Source organism: Coffea eugenioides, chromosome 2, assembly GCF_003713205.1.
Source record: "Coffea eugenioides isolate CCC68of chromosome 2, Ceug_1.0, whole genome shotgun sequence".
NCBI classification, from domain to species: Eukaryota; Viridiplantae; Streptophyta; class Magnoliopsida; order Gentianales; family Rubiaceae; genus Coffea; species Coffea eugenioides.
In genome coordinates this window covers 2663371-2678854 of record NC_040036.1, presented here as the reverse complement: position 1 = coordinate 2678854, position 15484 = coordinate 2663371, and the positions used below count along the sequence as shown (strand labels likewise).

General features: G+C 38.5%; 2 protein-coding genes across 2 annotated transcripts; one reads left to right on the top strand and one right to left on the bottom strand.

Moving 5' to 3' along the window:
* Positions 1-34: 34 nt before the first annotated feature.
* LOC113760548 (DNA mismatch repair protein MSH3) lies at positions 35-7538 on the bottom strand. Its single transcript, XM_027303177.1, has 12 exons — positions 6409-7538; positions 5765-5959; positions 5398-5562; positions 4972-5070; positions 4569-4817; positions 3646-3897; positions 3405-3536; positions 2704-2964; positions 2548-2619; positions 1868-2017; positions 865-1356; positions 35-556 (listed from the first exon to the last, which is right to left on the bottom strand). Exons 1-12 carry the CDS (start codon positions 7429-7431, stop codon positions 209-211), a joined length of 3438 nt encoding a protein of 1145 aa, XP_027158978.1. The 5' UTR covers positions 7432-7538; the 3' UTR covers positions 35-208.
* Positions 7539-11049: 3511 nt separating this feature from the next.
* LOC113760904 (WD repeat-containing protein RUP2) lies at positions 11050-12883 on the top strand. The gene has a single exon (XM_027303654.1). The coding sequence runs from the start codon at positions 11347-11349 to the stop codon at positions 12622-12624; it is 1278 nt and encodes a 425-aa protein (XP_027159455.1). The 5' UTR covers positions 11050-11346; the 3' UTR covers positions 12625-12883.
* The last annotated feature ends 2601 nt before the right edge of the window (positions 12884-15484 follow it).

Sequence of the window (15484 nt, the reverse complement as noted above, 5' to 3'; positions counted from 1 at the left end):
GTTTAAGATGAAAGAGCGTAGACTTAGGCTCTCACAGCATAGAAATCCTCTTTTAACTGGGCCAAAATGCAGAAATAACTCATCAGTTACATGGGGAATTAAAAGACAACGGACAGCACCCAAGCAAGGATTCCAGGCAACCGCAATTGCAAAGACTATTGCGGATTAAACAATAGATAACTCGCAAAACAATAACTTCGGTACACATTCATCTGTTTATCCACTCAAGTGCAAGTCTTTTCGCAAGGTTCAAAATTTGGAACCTTTCTGCATCATCACTTTCTCCTGAAACTGCAAGGTTCAAGTATGGAAAGAACTCCCTCCAAGCATCGCAAAATACTCTTAAGCTTTCGATCTTTCCAGTATCCAAGGAATCAACAGGATTCAAGATACTCTCTTCTCTTTCTTCATCTTCTCTCGCCTTTGCTTTATCGCTTAAATTCATTTCACTTTCTGTGGCACATTTCATCACCAGCCTTTCTCTCTCTCTGTTGCATACTGCTGCTTCCAATCTTGTAGCCATTTCAATGGCTCGTCCAATACAGGACGATGGCAGCTGCAATAGAAAAATGGCACGCCAATTATTCTTACATGAGAATATGTTAAGGATCTAAACCAACCCCAGCATTCAGCCGGTATGGCTTATTGAAAAGAGAGGAACAAGAAGATTATACTACCAACGACTTTGCTCTTTGTGTCCCTTTGCCAAACAAGATATGCAACTACTATTGACAAGCAACAAAAGGAAAAACATCTTTCCAGACGTTTCAGTATTGACTATAAAATTTTTATAATCTTAGTACCAAATTCTGCCACTGAAAAGTCAGTTTTAAGTGTTATTCACCGATCTGGCAAGCCACTAACCTCTGCAAGCTGAGCTACCTTGAAGCCAAAGCTCCTTTCTGAAACACCAGGCACAAGTTTGTAAAGGTAAGTGATATGTTCTTGATTCATGCCATCCATAGTCAAGTTAGAGTCTAAACCCAGTTGATCATCTTTCTGCGAAGTCAGATATGAAACATGATATGCTGCCACGGAGTCTGGAAATTCATTCTTGATATCAGCTATCTTAGGGTAATGGGTGACAAATAGGACCATACATCTTATATTCTCAAGAAGATATTGCAATGTAGCATAGGCAATTGCTACACCATCATGTGTACTTGTCCCTCTGCCAAGCTCATCGATAATAACCAGCGAGCGGGTCGTGCAATTCCGCAGTATGAGAGAAGCTTCACTCAGTTCTTCCAAAAAGGTACTTCTTCCTCGTTGAATACTGTCAGAAGCTCCTATTCGAGTATAAATACTATCTACCACATGCAGCTTTGCAGATAGTGCTGGTACAAAGGAACCGACCTATGAGGATGAGAGCAAATTTTGGTTAAAGCAGTAATGTTAAAGTTCTCTTTATCACCACGAGATTCAGCAAAACAAATCTTCAATTTGTAATAGAGAGTGGGAGTTTCTTTGATTCTTCAAAGTTTAATAGCGGATAAGTTATTAACATTCAAGGGAATGTAAAGGAAAAACTATAATCATCATTTCATCTGAGTGTACAATTTGTAAAGTGGGTATCTCCAGAAAAAGAAAATAGACTATGACCTACAGCAAATACACTTTACCCAGCAGTCAAGTCACAGAATATAGAACTAAACAGAAACATAATTCTTGTGCCTCCAACACCCATATCTCATGCGTTACCAAGTTGAAACAAGCCCCATAATGTCTTAAATTAAACTTCTTGACCAGAAAGATCAGAATTAAAGCTTGAAAAAAACTTCATGAATGGCAATGATTTGGAAAACCAGCTTGTTACTTGGCAAAAAAGAACCATGGAAATTAATAAAGTACTGAAAGTTGCTTCTACCTGAGCCATGATAGCAATCAGAGAAACTTGGCGAATATAGCAGCTTTTTCCACCCATGTTTGGTCCAGTAATAATTTGACAGTACTCTCCTTCAGCATGCAAATTTGTATCATTTGGGACAAAATTATCTTGTAATACGGTCTCCATAACCTGGTAGAATTGGAAGACACTATAATATTATATTTTATAGATTAAAGTAAGCAAGTGTGAGACTATGAATCATATCATGTATTAAGGATATCTATGACGCAAATATATTGAGACAAAGAAACAAAATGGATTAATCAATAATAAATGATTGATAAAACAGGAAGGAGCAAAAAATATTTGCAAAATGTGCGTGCAAACAAAAAAAGAAGAAGATGAAGAAGGAATGTCAACTCTGTTATTTCAGAAGAGCTGACAAAACACTGCACATACCAAAGTGCAAAAAAGGACGGTGATAAACACAAAAATCTAATGAAATTAAAAAAGAATCACGGGCTATAAGATGATTGAGCAACATAGTGAGGCAGTGCTGTTAAATCTGACTAGCTGCAAGCAAAGCAGAACAGATATCAGATGGAACATAGGCAAAGAATTCCATAAGCTCAAGTTCATAGACTATACAGATCATAGAGAAAATCAGGATTCTCCAAACTGAGTTCAACATGTAATGCAAAACAATCAAAAGTACGTACAGGATGACGGCCAGAAGATATCTGTATCTGAACTGGCTCATTATCATTGACAAAGACTGGACGAACATAATTCTGCAGCAGACAGGTTGAGAAGGTTACAAACATCAAAAATTTTAAAAGATTATGAGCACTTCAAAATAGTATCCAATAGCAAACCTTATTCCTCGAAAGAATGGAAAGTGAATGCAGGCAATCCAAGGCAGCTAGAGCGTGGACAGCCTCTTGGAACTCAGCATAATATCCACCAAAGGCCTTCAAGAAACCCTCCCAAGCAGCTTGGCAAACAAGAGTAAGCTCCTCTTTTGCCAAGGATAACTGGTCCAAAGCCATCAAAACCTCAGGAGGGTGATAGCGAGTTGTTTTTTTGGTACTATTTACCTTCACCCAATTTAGAGGCGCCTTCACGGTTAGTGGCAACTGCAGTCGATGTTAAATATAAGTAGGGAATTCAAACTGGTGCTCTAAAACAGCATAACAGTTCAAGATTAGACAAATGAGTTTAAATCCTTGATTGAATGAAAAGATACGTATACCTCAAAATATATTACATGGAATACTAATATCTTCATCTAATAGTCAACCAATTATTATGCCGAGGAACAATTTACTTCAGTCCCTGATTACTTCACACAAGAGGTAATAGAAAAGTGCAACATCAAGTAGAATCAAGAATATAGAAAACCAAGAATAGGTCGCTATAGAAAAAAAAAATTCAGAATGAGCTGCTATATCTCATCATACCTTTAACAAATAGCAACTATGAAATATTCCAATGCAAAACTTTCTCATAATTCAGACATCCAGTTACTATTCTGAGCTTTTGAAAGGTCAATGTGGATCAATTTACATCAAAGTACCTCTATCAAATGAGTAATACCAGCTACACTCGTGAACATCAAACTGCGATCTTGCACTTGTTTACGATAAATGCTAATCATCGAATCTAAGTTCTCATTAGCCAACTGAACTTTTTGCCTTGCTTCGGCAACCTGGGGACAAACAGATCATCGAAAGAAGACAAATATCAATAAAGCAACATCACCTAAGAAAGTAAAACATCAAGATTTTGCGCATAAGACAGAACTCTTCATTGGAAACCTCTGGGAATTGTCCATCAGAGATGATGAATAAATTGTGAAGATCTTTTTGATCAGCAGCTTCTTTATTGAGCCCAGACAATAGTTTTGCAGCCGTACCAAGGATACTTGATGATGAAGCCGCCATTATTAACTTCCCCAGCAGGGGCGAGTGAACTGTTGTCTGCAAATTCTTGTATTCCATCTCCTCCTGACCATGAAGTTGCTGAAGCTGCTTCCCAGCAAGTAGAATAGCTTGAATGACAGCTATAAACTGTTAATCCGGTAACCGAGGAAATTACATCAAATGCTGTCTACAAGAGTTCTACTGAAAGCAAATATTGGACTACATGTATAACTTATAAAACTAAGTTGACTCATAATAATTTATTAAATCTTTATCTGATTATTTAAAATGAATAACACTTATATGTGATTCAACAAGAGGCTTTGAACAGGAATGCATATGATTTCGTTCAAGCACTTAGACAAGCCACTAAGTTCAACAAATTTACTAATTCAGGAATGTCCAAGATCAATGAAAGTTCTAGAGTCCATGCATTTTTCACTGAATCAAGGTCCAGAGATCAAAACCACCTTCCCCCTTGATCCCTCCTATTCAAGAACAGAAGAATATCAGAAAACATTTCAAGAATCAAAACAGTCAGTAACACTTCGAGAGAGCGAAAATAAAATGCAAACTTATTTGTTATCATGTTCTCCAGGAGAGAGAATTAGATTGGGCTTCACGAGAAGTCCTTGTAAGGTATCATTTGGATTACAAAGTGTCACTAATCAATGTAATCTGCACAGACATGGTGCAACAGCTAAACGAGAAGTGAATAAACAAAAGCATGAGAAGAGTGCTCATATACAGTAAGCTACAAAGGTTTCTCCATAAAGACTACACATCGAAATGCTAGACAAGCTAATCTGTTTTAATACCTCTGCTGCTTTGGCTGTTCGATGGAATATTCTTGTTATCCCACGTTGAATATCAGGTGATCTAGCCAAAGAGGTCAATACCGAAGAAAGAATATCATGAACTTCAGGCTGCATAGTAATGATATCGGATTCTTCACCGTCACTTTCACAATTACTAGAAGCTTTAAAAGCCCCCATAGATTCCACAATCTCAGAAACTGCATCAAGACGAGCATATATCATGCTTCTATCGCATAAAGGATGAGCCACCTGTGCCAGAAAAGGACTTGACTTGATCATGCGCTGACATTTGTCTTCATATGTATATATCAGTGAAAATAAATAGATCATGGATGATGCAGATCTATTTTTGTAGAGAAGACAGAATACTGAAAACATTAAATAGAGAATAATTGCTGCATACCCAATGCCTAAGAAGCCTTGAACCAAATATTGTAAGAGTATGATTCATACACTGCAGCAAGGTGCCAGACTCTGAACCGTCAGCATTATTCTTCAGAACCTACAAGGAGGCATTGCATCAATAAGAAGCTTCCTGTCTACATATTAAAGAGTCTTTTTCTCACACTTCCTGAAATACTTCGATTAGATTATGGGCACTCCTATCCACATGCTATTGCATTTTCCCTTAAATACTCTAATAGCACACCATGTGTTTGAACGTGATGTCATCTCAATATTACTTACAGGGCACATGCATGTTAGTAATAATGACAACCAGCAACTAGCATGGAAGATTGATAGCACTTATGAACCCTCTGAAAAACTAACAACTTGGTCTGACACTGACTTCATTAATTATCAAGTCATTTGAAATATCACCAATTACCTCCAGTTGTTGAAGTGCATTGCCAGTAAGGGTCATCTCCAATTTGGTAGATAGAGGCCGGAATGAAGCTTCCAAGCAGAGAACTCCTTCAAGACCAAATTGCTTGAGATGACGAATGGTTAGACCTAATGCTTGGATTACCAAATCAGGCAGTGCCATAATTCCCTATGGATTGAAGCAAAATTTAGTGGCAGGAGAAAGGGTAAACATAATAAATTAGATGTAGCAGTGATTTTCTTTCCATTCGTGGACCAAACAAGAATTTCATGACATGCATATTACTCACCCAACAAGCCTAATCAGCAATAATACTTGGTATGGGTTAATAGCTCATTAAGTATCTGAGAGTAATAAAAGATGATCAAACCTCAAATGGAGAGCAGTTGCTGTCATTTTCTTTGGCCTCTACATCTCCCTTGTGATGGGAATCTCCTAGCTTATTTCCAGTCATCCCCTCAAACAGAGACATCACTTCAGCAAGTGCACCACCTTCTGTGAAGCAATCTCGTGAGGTATGTTCAACACGGATATTTGAGGCCGGTCCAGCATATGCTACGAGCAACTACAATAACAAGATTTCATTCCAGTGACCAATTGACGTGATTGAAGTAGGAAATACAAGAGGGACAGATAGATGAAAGTTAGAGTAATATCTGTTCAAAGTGAAACATAATAAGCGCTGCAATCATAGTTAAATACTGGCAAACTAGACAACACTTAATTTAGTAAGATGCATCTCATTCAAGAAAGTACCACTAGTAAATGGGGTGAGAAATTAGAGACAGAAAGGAAACATATTTAGAATTAGGTACACTACTTGCATGTTTTGAAAATGAAGGCACGATCAAACAGGATTATGTTTCTATAGTAATAGAAATGCTTGTGAGAGACGAGATTCATGCCCTTAAAGAGTTAACAGCAGAAAGAGAGAAAATCCCACCACATAGAAGTACAAGACTTTCAGCACATGCATTTTCTTTTCCGTACAACTTCAACTGCAAGTAAGATTACCTTCTCAGTCTGCTTCGATAGTGGTTTCCCCAGAAGTAACTCAGCAGGAGACAAGTTTAAAACCATAGACTCCAGACCACTTCTCAAAAAATTATCACTGAACTCCCCATACAAGACATCCCCAGTCGAAATTTCAACTCCAATAACGCCAATTTTCACGTCAACCCCACTCTCAAGGGCAGCCTTCACAATCTCAACCTCCTGCTCCACAACGCAAACCAAATAATTATTACATGAACTACACCCCTCCTCACCACCACCCAAATCTTCGGCAGCCTCCAAGGTGGCCTTGGTGTACAATGCTGATAATCCGCGGCAAAAGGGTCCCAGTTTATTGGTCCCATGAGCCTTAATTGCTGCAGTTTCAGTCTGTTTCACCACGCCAACTTTGTACCCTGCACTCACAAGCCTCCGCACGTGGACATTCAGCCGAAAAGTGGGTATACTTGCAGTCAAGAAATTATGATCCATATGAGCATAAATCCCCAAAATCCTTGCAGCATTCTCCGCATCTTCACCAAAAAACCTATATTTATACCCGACTTCGACCATCAACAGGACATCGGGGTACTTGGCCTTGAGCTCCACCACTTGCTGCTCCAATGGGGTGTACTTCGGATTCACAATCGGCTGATTCTTGGAGGTCTCTAAAAGCTCTTGAGAGGGTTCCAGGAGTTTCTTTAAAAACTTTTCGTGAAGAGTAGGATTGGAGAGAGGGGGTATAGGATTATGGGTGTGGGGTGAAAGTTTGGGTTTTTTGGAGGGTTTAGGGAAAAGGGATTGTGGGGTGTGACCAGATGATGCTGGAGATTGAGAGAGGAGCCGGGAAGTCCTAAGGCGTTTGGCGGGTGAAAATGAGACGGTGGACAAAACTTTCGGAGGTGGGGTTGGCGGTGGTTGTGATTGGGAGGGGGACGCCAAAGATGAGGATGATGATGGATCGTTGGGAAAGGAAGAATCTTCTTGGGTTTTGGGTTTGGGTGCAAAGAAACGAGAAATTACTTGTTGCTTCTGCTTCCCCATGGCGACAGCCCCCTCAAAGCTCCCGGCGGGGTGTGTGGAGTGGCATCAAGTGTGGGTGCGGTTTTTGGCGGTTTGGAGCGCGGGGGAAATTGTGTACCATGTACTCTACGGGTGCCTTGCCGCCTCGGTACAGGATTCTTAAATTTTTCAACGGGAACTTTTTTTTTTTTTCTTTTTTTTGGATGGAGAATCGAGTAGTCTTACATTAATCACAAATGATGAAACTTTACCGGCTACTTATGTCGGATTTAATGATTTAGATCACTCCAAAGTCCAAACTACACCACCAGGCGGAACCATCTCTTCCTCGAGGGAACGAGGAACGAGATCCCAATAGACATGCCCAAACCAGTCCATATGATTTTCCATTGTGGAATTTGTGGATCAAATCTGTTGTTTGCATCGGTGCAGAGGTTTGTTGGAATCTTCGAATTGCAAGTAGGATTGCATTTTATATTTTGTTTAGTTATCGACTCACCAAAATGAACATGATTTTTTCACATGCTTGTGAACTCTATAAAATATATAATAAAAAAGTCTTTGATAGTTGGAGGTGTAAAGGATATGGAGATGAATGGGAACATTAAAAATTATTATAATTTTTTTATACACTGATAATGTATATATCATCACTACTATTTGATGCATGACAACTCATTTAAATTTAAAAATTAATATCTAATTTTGCTCATGTATTATATATTTAATCGTAATAATATATACTCAAAAAATTAATAATAATGGTTAGCAAAGGACATGGACATGGGCAGTTTGCCACAGACAGCCCACCACAGGTAGAAGGATTGATAGTGCAACGTTAATGGGCTTTCCTTTCAAGAGATGCTTGAAGACTGGGGGCTTTTTTTTGTGATCCGGAACAATTCAATTTGAAAATTCCTGTAACTTGGCCCTTGTGGTAGTGTACTTTTTCGTTTTATATCCACTGGACCCAGGATGCAGGATCAAATCCTACTGCCTCGGATGGGCTTTTTCTATTCAGTTTTGATATGCTGATTTGGTTTAGGATTATATTTAAATGAAAGTGTATATAGATTTATTCCCATATTCTTTTTGTTATTTGTGTTTTGTTTTCTTCTGATAAATGTTAATATCTTTGAAGTCAGCTTATGATATATGAAGAACCTTGAAACGACGTGGATACGGAAGAAGAGAGTACTTTATGATGTAGAATTGGAGGTGCAGGAAGCAATTTTATAGTAAGGGCAAAATATGTAATTACATTTTGAGAAATTTCAACAGCCATGAGTTATCTTGAATTGATGGTATAATGCCCTAGCAGAACTTTCAAATATCTCTTAAGACCATTATAATAATCAATTTTTGTAAGGTGTGGATGTTCACAATAGTGAAGGGATCTCTTTCCTCGGACGCTATGTGACAGGATTAATAAAATTCGATGGAGAATTTTTTTTCTTTAATTTCTTTAAGAAAGAGTGCAATGATTTGTTTTTTTTTTTTTTTGAAGAAAACGTTCTTTTGGTGGGTTCTTGGAAGAAACACGATGGTTTCATTTCTTTAAGAAATAAAGCAATGATTTGTACCTTCGAAGAAAGCGTGCGATGGGGTAGGCTAGTATATATGACCTACTTAACCACCAGCTCTTGGGCTAGTATATACGACCTACTGAACCCTTGCTTCCCACCAAAATGTCACTCTTGTGGCTCTGCTTCAAATCCAGTGCACTCGTCTGGTCCGGTTGTGGTTCTGTTCCCATCGGTCCCCATAGGTTCAGTTGAGCCTCCCCCGTAAATAGAGTAGGAGTATAAATTTTAGTGCTACTTAAAAAATTCAAATATTATATTTTTTATTATCTTTAACACGTTTGAATATATTAAAATTTGTAACCATTAGATGTAAGTGTTTAATTAAATTAACAAACAGGACTTTTTTCTCTCATTGTCTCTACTATTTAGTGCAATGACGATTTTGAAATTTCTTGGTATGTAATGTATGGCACAAATACGGCTCATCTAGACGTATTAATTACTCTATTTTTGGTTTATAAACGAAATTACATGATTCGCCTCCTGCACCATATTAAAATGTACAATCGGAGGAATATTGTCTAGCGATTTTTTTTTTTAAATACTGTAGACTAATATGATAAGTCTCAGTCCCACCATGACTTATACGTTTAACATCTGTCTTTTATTTTATAAAGTTTATTTATTTATTTTTTGGATAAGGTAGGTGAAAGGTTACTCATGTTTATACAGCCATAATAATAGCACTGTAGATATGACTATGTATATTTTTTTGGTAGACATAATGCATTGAATACAATATGTGAAATCTATTGGGAAAAAATGATTTATAATTTTCTCTGACTCAAATGTGATTGGTTGTTTTGGTGCGTTGACAAAAGGCTTGGCTTAGACCACGTAATTCAGTGCCTGTAATCAACCTGTATCCACAGCATTTGGTCTATTGAATTGAGGCACAAAAGCAACCACCATTTCATTTCTCCCTCCTCCACTTGCGTAAAAAATAGCGTCAATAAATACAATCCCCCTCGTAACATACACCCTCCGCCAATTTGAGTCTCAACCACAAAATGTGCCATAATTTCCATATTTAATTTCATACTTACACCAAGAAAAGATTTGTAGGTTTTGAAGACATTTCCGGTATTGAGGAATTGAACGATATGACCAAACAGCATAGTTGTCAAAATCGCGATCCGGATTGTAGGATCGTACGATCCTACGATCCGGATAACCAAAATCGATCCGGATCGTTTTCAGAGTCGTAAATCATATTAATCTATGTAGGATCGTGTAAGATCGTACGATCCTACACTTTTTTGTAAATTTGTGAAATACGAAGCTCCATTTTGCAAGTAAATGAAAATATTTGTGGTATATTTGTAATTTATCAAAGAATTGCAGCCTTTAATTGCAATTAGGAGCTTTTGGTAGGATCTTACGATCCTACGATCCGATTCTGTGAAACTAAAATCGATCCTACGTAGGATCCCGATTTTACAAACCTTGCCAAACAGGCTTAATTGGGCTTTGCATAGTTTTAATTTCACACTTCCGCTGAACTGATGTATGCTATCGAATAAATGTATTCATTCTTTTTCAAAAAAAAAAAAAAAGTATTCATTTAACAGGCGTAATTGGAGTTGCATAGTTTGGCTCTTGAATCTTGATCATCATATATCTGATCTTCTTCTGTCTGGACATATCACATTGTTGTCTTTTTTTTTTTTTTTTATGGTAATGATAACATTTTTATAATCCAATCTATCATAATCTAAGGGAGAGGAGAGCCTAAATAGCCTAAAGAAATTGTATATAAGGGGACATAATCTATCATAATCTAGAAAGGAAGGGGAGTTTAAAGAGACTATATATAAAGGATTAGTAAATATAATAACCTATTAGATCAAAGAAATGTTATGATGCTTTTTTAAAAAATGTTCATTATAGGTGCAATTCGAACCTCTGCCGACCTTAGTTCTTGTTCTTTGGCGACCGAATCAAAGCTCGGTGGTTACATATCACATTGTTGTCGCTACAAAGATGATGTGGAGAGATGTGTGTAACATATTAACAAAACATATTTCGAGTTTTGGGCCACAAAATTGGCAACAAAAGAATGTCTGAAAATGGCAGTATTGTAAATACATTCGGTAGAAAAGGGTCATTAGAACAGAAGAACAGCGGCTGGTATTTTCATGAGAAGGTGGACGAAAATGAAATGTGCAAGCAGACTATCTTATCCTTCTTAATACCCACCCTGATCATTGCAGCAGCCGGAAACCTAAGCAAGAAGAATCCCACAGGATGATTTTGATTGGCTGCGAACTACAAATGAAAAAGTCCAACAACACTTCCACCACAAGACCAACATTCAAAGATCTCAATCACTCATTCATATGAATGGGAAATGAAAAACTTGTCATCCCACTGCTCTCCCCTCCAAAACCAACGACAGCTGCCGAATCCCCGAACCCCAGGATCAAGACAAGAAGAAGAAAAAGAAAGAAAAGAACAAGACGACGTCGAAAATCATTTACATGAAGTGGAGGATGATAGTGAAGCCAGGTGCGAGTGGGATTTCAATCTCGCCACCGTTGTTTCTTCTTCCAGCTCCTCCTCCTCGATCGGCGGAGCTGCTTCCGATACACTGGGAGTCATAGAATTTGACCCTTGTGATCGGTTATTGGCCACCGGCGGCATCTCAAGAAAAATTCGTATATACCGCACCGCGTCTTTGTTGCCCCACGAAGGATTAAGTTCGTCGTATGAACAAGTTGCGACGGCCGCGCTAGACCACGCCAATGCATGCGACTTCTACATTTGTACCCCGGCTAAGCTTAGCAGCCTCCGGTGGAAACCGGGGTCGGGCGGAGGTGTGCTGGGGTCGGCGGACTACGACGGGGTAGTAATGGAGTATGACCTGGAGAGAAGGTTGCCGGTGTTCGAGCGGGACGAACATGGGGGCAGGCGGGTATGGAGCATGGACTACTCCCCCTCTGATCCAGTGGTGGGTGCGTCAGGGTCGGACGATGGCACCATGCAGGTGTGGGACCCACGGTGCGAGGGAGGGGAGTGCTTGGGGGTGGTGCAGCCCAGCGCGGGGAGGAGCCCAGTGTGTTGCGTGGAATTCAATCCATTCGGTGGCTGCCTGGTCGCCGCAGGATGTGCTGACCGAAGGGTGTACGGTTACGATGTGAGGAGGATGGGGGACCCGGTCCTGGTTTTAGACGGGCATCAGAGATCCGTGACCTACATCAGATTCCTGGATCGCCACACAATGGTGACAGCCGGCATTGATGGGTGCTTGAAGACGTGGCACACTGCAGATCATCGGCTTATTCGGACGTACACGGGACACGTCAACGCCAGGAGATTCGTCGGGTTATCCGTTTGGAGGGGCGGCGGGCTGCTTAGCTGTGGCTCCGAGGACAATCAAGTTGTTGTCTACGATAAGAGATGGGGCTCGCCTGTTTGGGTCAAGAGATTCGAGCCATCCTCTGCTGGAGCTCCGGCTCCAGGTCGAGCTGAATATTCCGGGGGGGAATATTGCGAGCCTACAGGTGCAGGGTTTGTGAGCAGCGTATGCTGGAGGCAAATGGGAGAAGACCAATGCACACTCGTCGCCGGCGGCTCAGACGGGGTCCTGCAAGTTTTTAGCGGTAGCAGAAGAAGAATAAGCCAATAATAAGGTGATTCTTCTTATAGAGTATTACTCCTACGAATTGACTCGTGTTTCTAACGTCCGCTAATTACTTCTCACACAAGATGCTAATGCGATGTTTTTTGTAGTAGAATATTTACATCAAACTCAGCAAATCTTGAGGGGTATATCGTGCTATTGTCTTCGTGATGATTTTTATGCTGAATATACAGTCTTAATTCTTGATGTATTTTACGTGCTCATTTCCTTCTACCAATATACTTGACAACAATATTGATCCAGACTCCATACCTGATTCTTTATTAGCAATATACGGTGATCCATACTTTGATCCAAACAAATGCTTCCAACTTACAGTGAAACCTCCCTCCCGCCCGGTGTAAGTTTCATGCACATTAATTAGCACAATCCCACAAGAAGCTCTACGTACGCTTGCTCATTGAAATGAAAAAATCTCCCCAAATTTCAGCAGCATTACGGTGACAAGCGTGCCTGCAGCTAACGGGAGTCTGCACAGAATTTGATGCAATTGTTGCCTTCTTTTCACTGAGTGGTTATAGTGGACTAGGATCCATTTTATTAATTCTGGCTTCATAAAATACCCGCTAGAAATATTTTCCTTCAAACAATAATATTATGTCTACGACTTTTTATGCGATGTGGCTGGTAAAAAAAGAAACACTACAATGTACATGGCTTAGGTGATTTTTTCGAATGCATTAACAGCATCATAACCAACGGCCTTTTGGGCGGTTGGCCACCACCATAGATTTTAAATCTTTATGGGGGTAAGAGATTAAGGGTTCACCTCTCATCAATATACTACTATATGTGATTTCATTTAAATCCATACAAGTTCATAGTGCACTCATCAACTCCGATAGTGATTCAGTTCTCGTTAGTTTCTCTAGTCCTATTGGATCTCTTCAACCCTATGTAGGTTAGAGTAGAAGTAGGAGTAAACTAGATTATATATCTGTTGCTATCTGAAAAAAAAAAAAAAAAATCTCAAGGACAAGAATAATGTGGAATTTAATCATATGATTTTTTGTCCTAAAGGTAACTCTGATGTTTGAGAAAGCAGAAGTATGATTTTTGGTTCTAAAGGTAATTCTGATGTTTGAGAAAGCAGAAGTATGTTAAATGTAACAAGCACATTGATATGTATGAACATATATACAAATGAGCGCTTTAGTAGGATTAATTATACTCAGTTTATAAGGTTAACGACTAACGAGAGAAACAACTGACTTATTCTTTCCTGTTTAGCATTTTCTTCGGTTACTTCAGGTTCAAGGAGAAAGATAGGCTTCTCAAAAAGTAAACAATGTGGAAAAAATAGATAACCACTGCAGAAGAGCACATTAATTGCTGGCACTAAAGATGCGACCATTTATTATCCAAAAAAAAAAAAAACATGGAATTGTTTCCATCGAAATTTTGATGCTCTCTTAACTCTAGCCCAAGCAGTTACATAGTCAAATTTGAGTATGGAATAGTAAAATTCAAATTATATGAGCTTGACTTAATCTCCACTTGATCAAAATTTATTTAAATTAGGTTTAAAAAACAAATAAACTGAGTTTATGCACAATTTCAAACTCGTTAAATTAAAAAAGTAAAAAAGAAAAAGTTCTCATGCTTTATATATGTAGAGATGTCTTAAGATTAATTCTAAGCATTATCCGTCAATCGAATGGATATAACGTTTCCTTGTGGAAAGATTAATCTTAAGGATTATCCTTAATTCATTGTATGGCAATGCAAATTAACCAGTATAGAATTAGACTACAAATTTTTTTTCATTATGAGCACGACTACTAGTGATATTGAATTAGCTAGCTTCACTATTCCAAATGACATGCAACATTATTTTATATCATAATCACTAAGTGAAAAATCCAGAGGTGTTTGGTTGGAATTCAGGAATTGGAATTGTAATGGAAATGGTATAAACTTCACCATCTGTATGGATTTTTGTTGTTCCATCGAGTTTCAATAATCAGTCTGAAACCCAGGTTTTCACAGTTTTTTTTTTTTTCTATAAAATGTTTTAGATACTGATATGCTAAACTATTATAAGTTCAAGAACCAGTGACTTGGATGTATCTATAAACCAAGCACCACCTTTGTTTGCAGTAGAATGTCGTGATTTTAGGATGTACTACATATTATGAGCTTAACCTCTACATTAAAACCCTACATTCCTCACTTTCCATGCACCCTTATCCATCACCTTATCCTACAACGTGTGGTAAAGCTATTCACTGTCAAATATCATGAAACTCTCTTTTATTTTTTTTTATTTTTTAAAGGTATCATGAAACTTGAAAAAGGAATGATGTTCTACATCCACTAGTTGTATCTTGAGAGCAAAAATTGATTCAAAAAGTTGCTCACGTCGGCTACTATATGCCAAGTTTAGAGGTCTTGTTTACCCGTGTTCCTCCATTTATAGTATCGATAATGTTTTAGAAGGAGACATGCAATTCTCATAATCGGCTTTTGTGGGCTTTTAGCACCCTTCCCCATAATATAGAGATTTTGATCGCCGTAAAATAAAAAAAAATAAAAAAAAATAAAAAAGAAAAAAAGGAAAAGTGATTTATCTCGTGGAGCAGTCAATAGAAGTCCTTGGTCTGATCCTCCCAATGGCAAGTGCAATTTTATGGCAAGAGAAGGAAGGGGATTTTATGGCAAGTGCAATTTTATCATATCCATAAATGAAAGCCAAAACCTGAGAATGTCCAAGAGCGCACCCAAAAAAAAAAAAAAAAAAAAGAATTTAAAAATAAAAAAACCCCCATGTATGGGCCAATGATATCCACCTGGGTCTGGCTTAGGCCCTCTTAGGTATTGGGACCCAAGTTATGACTAAAGCGGC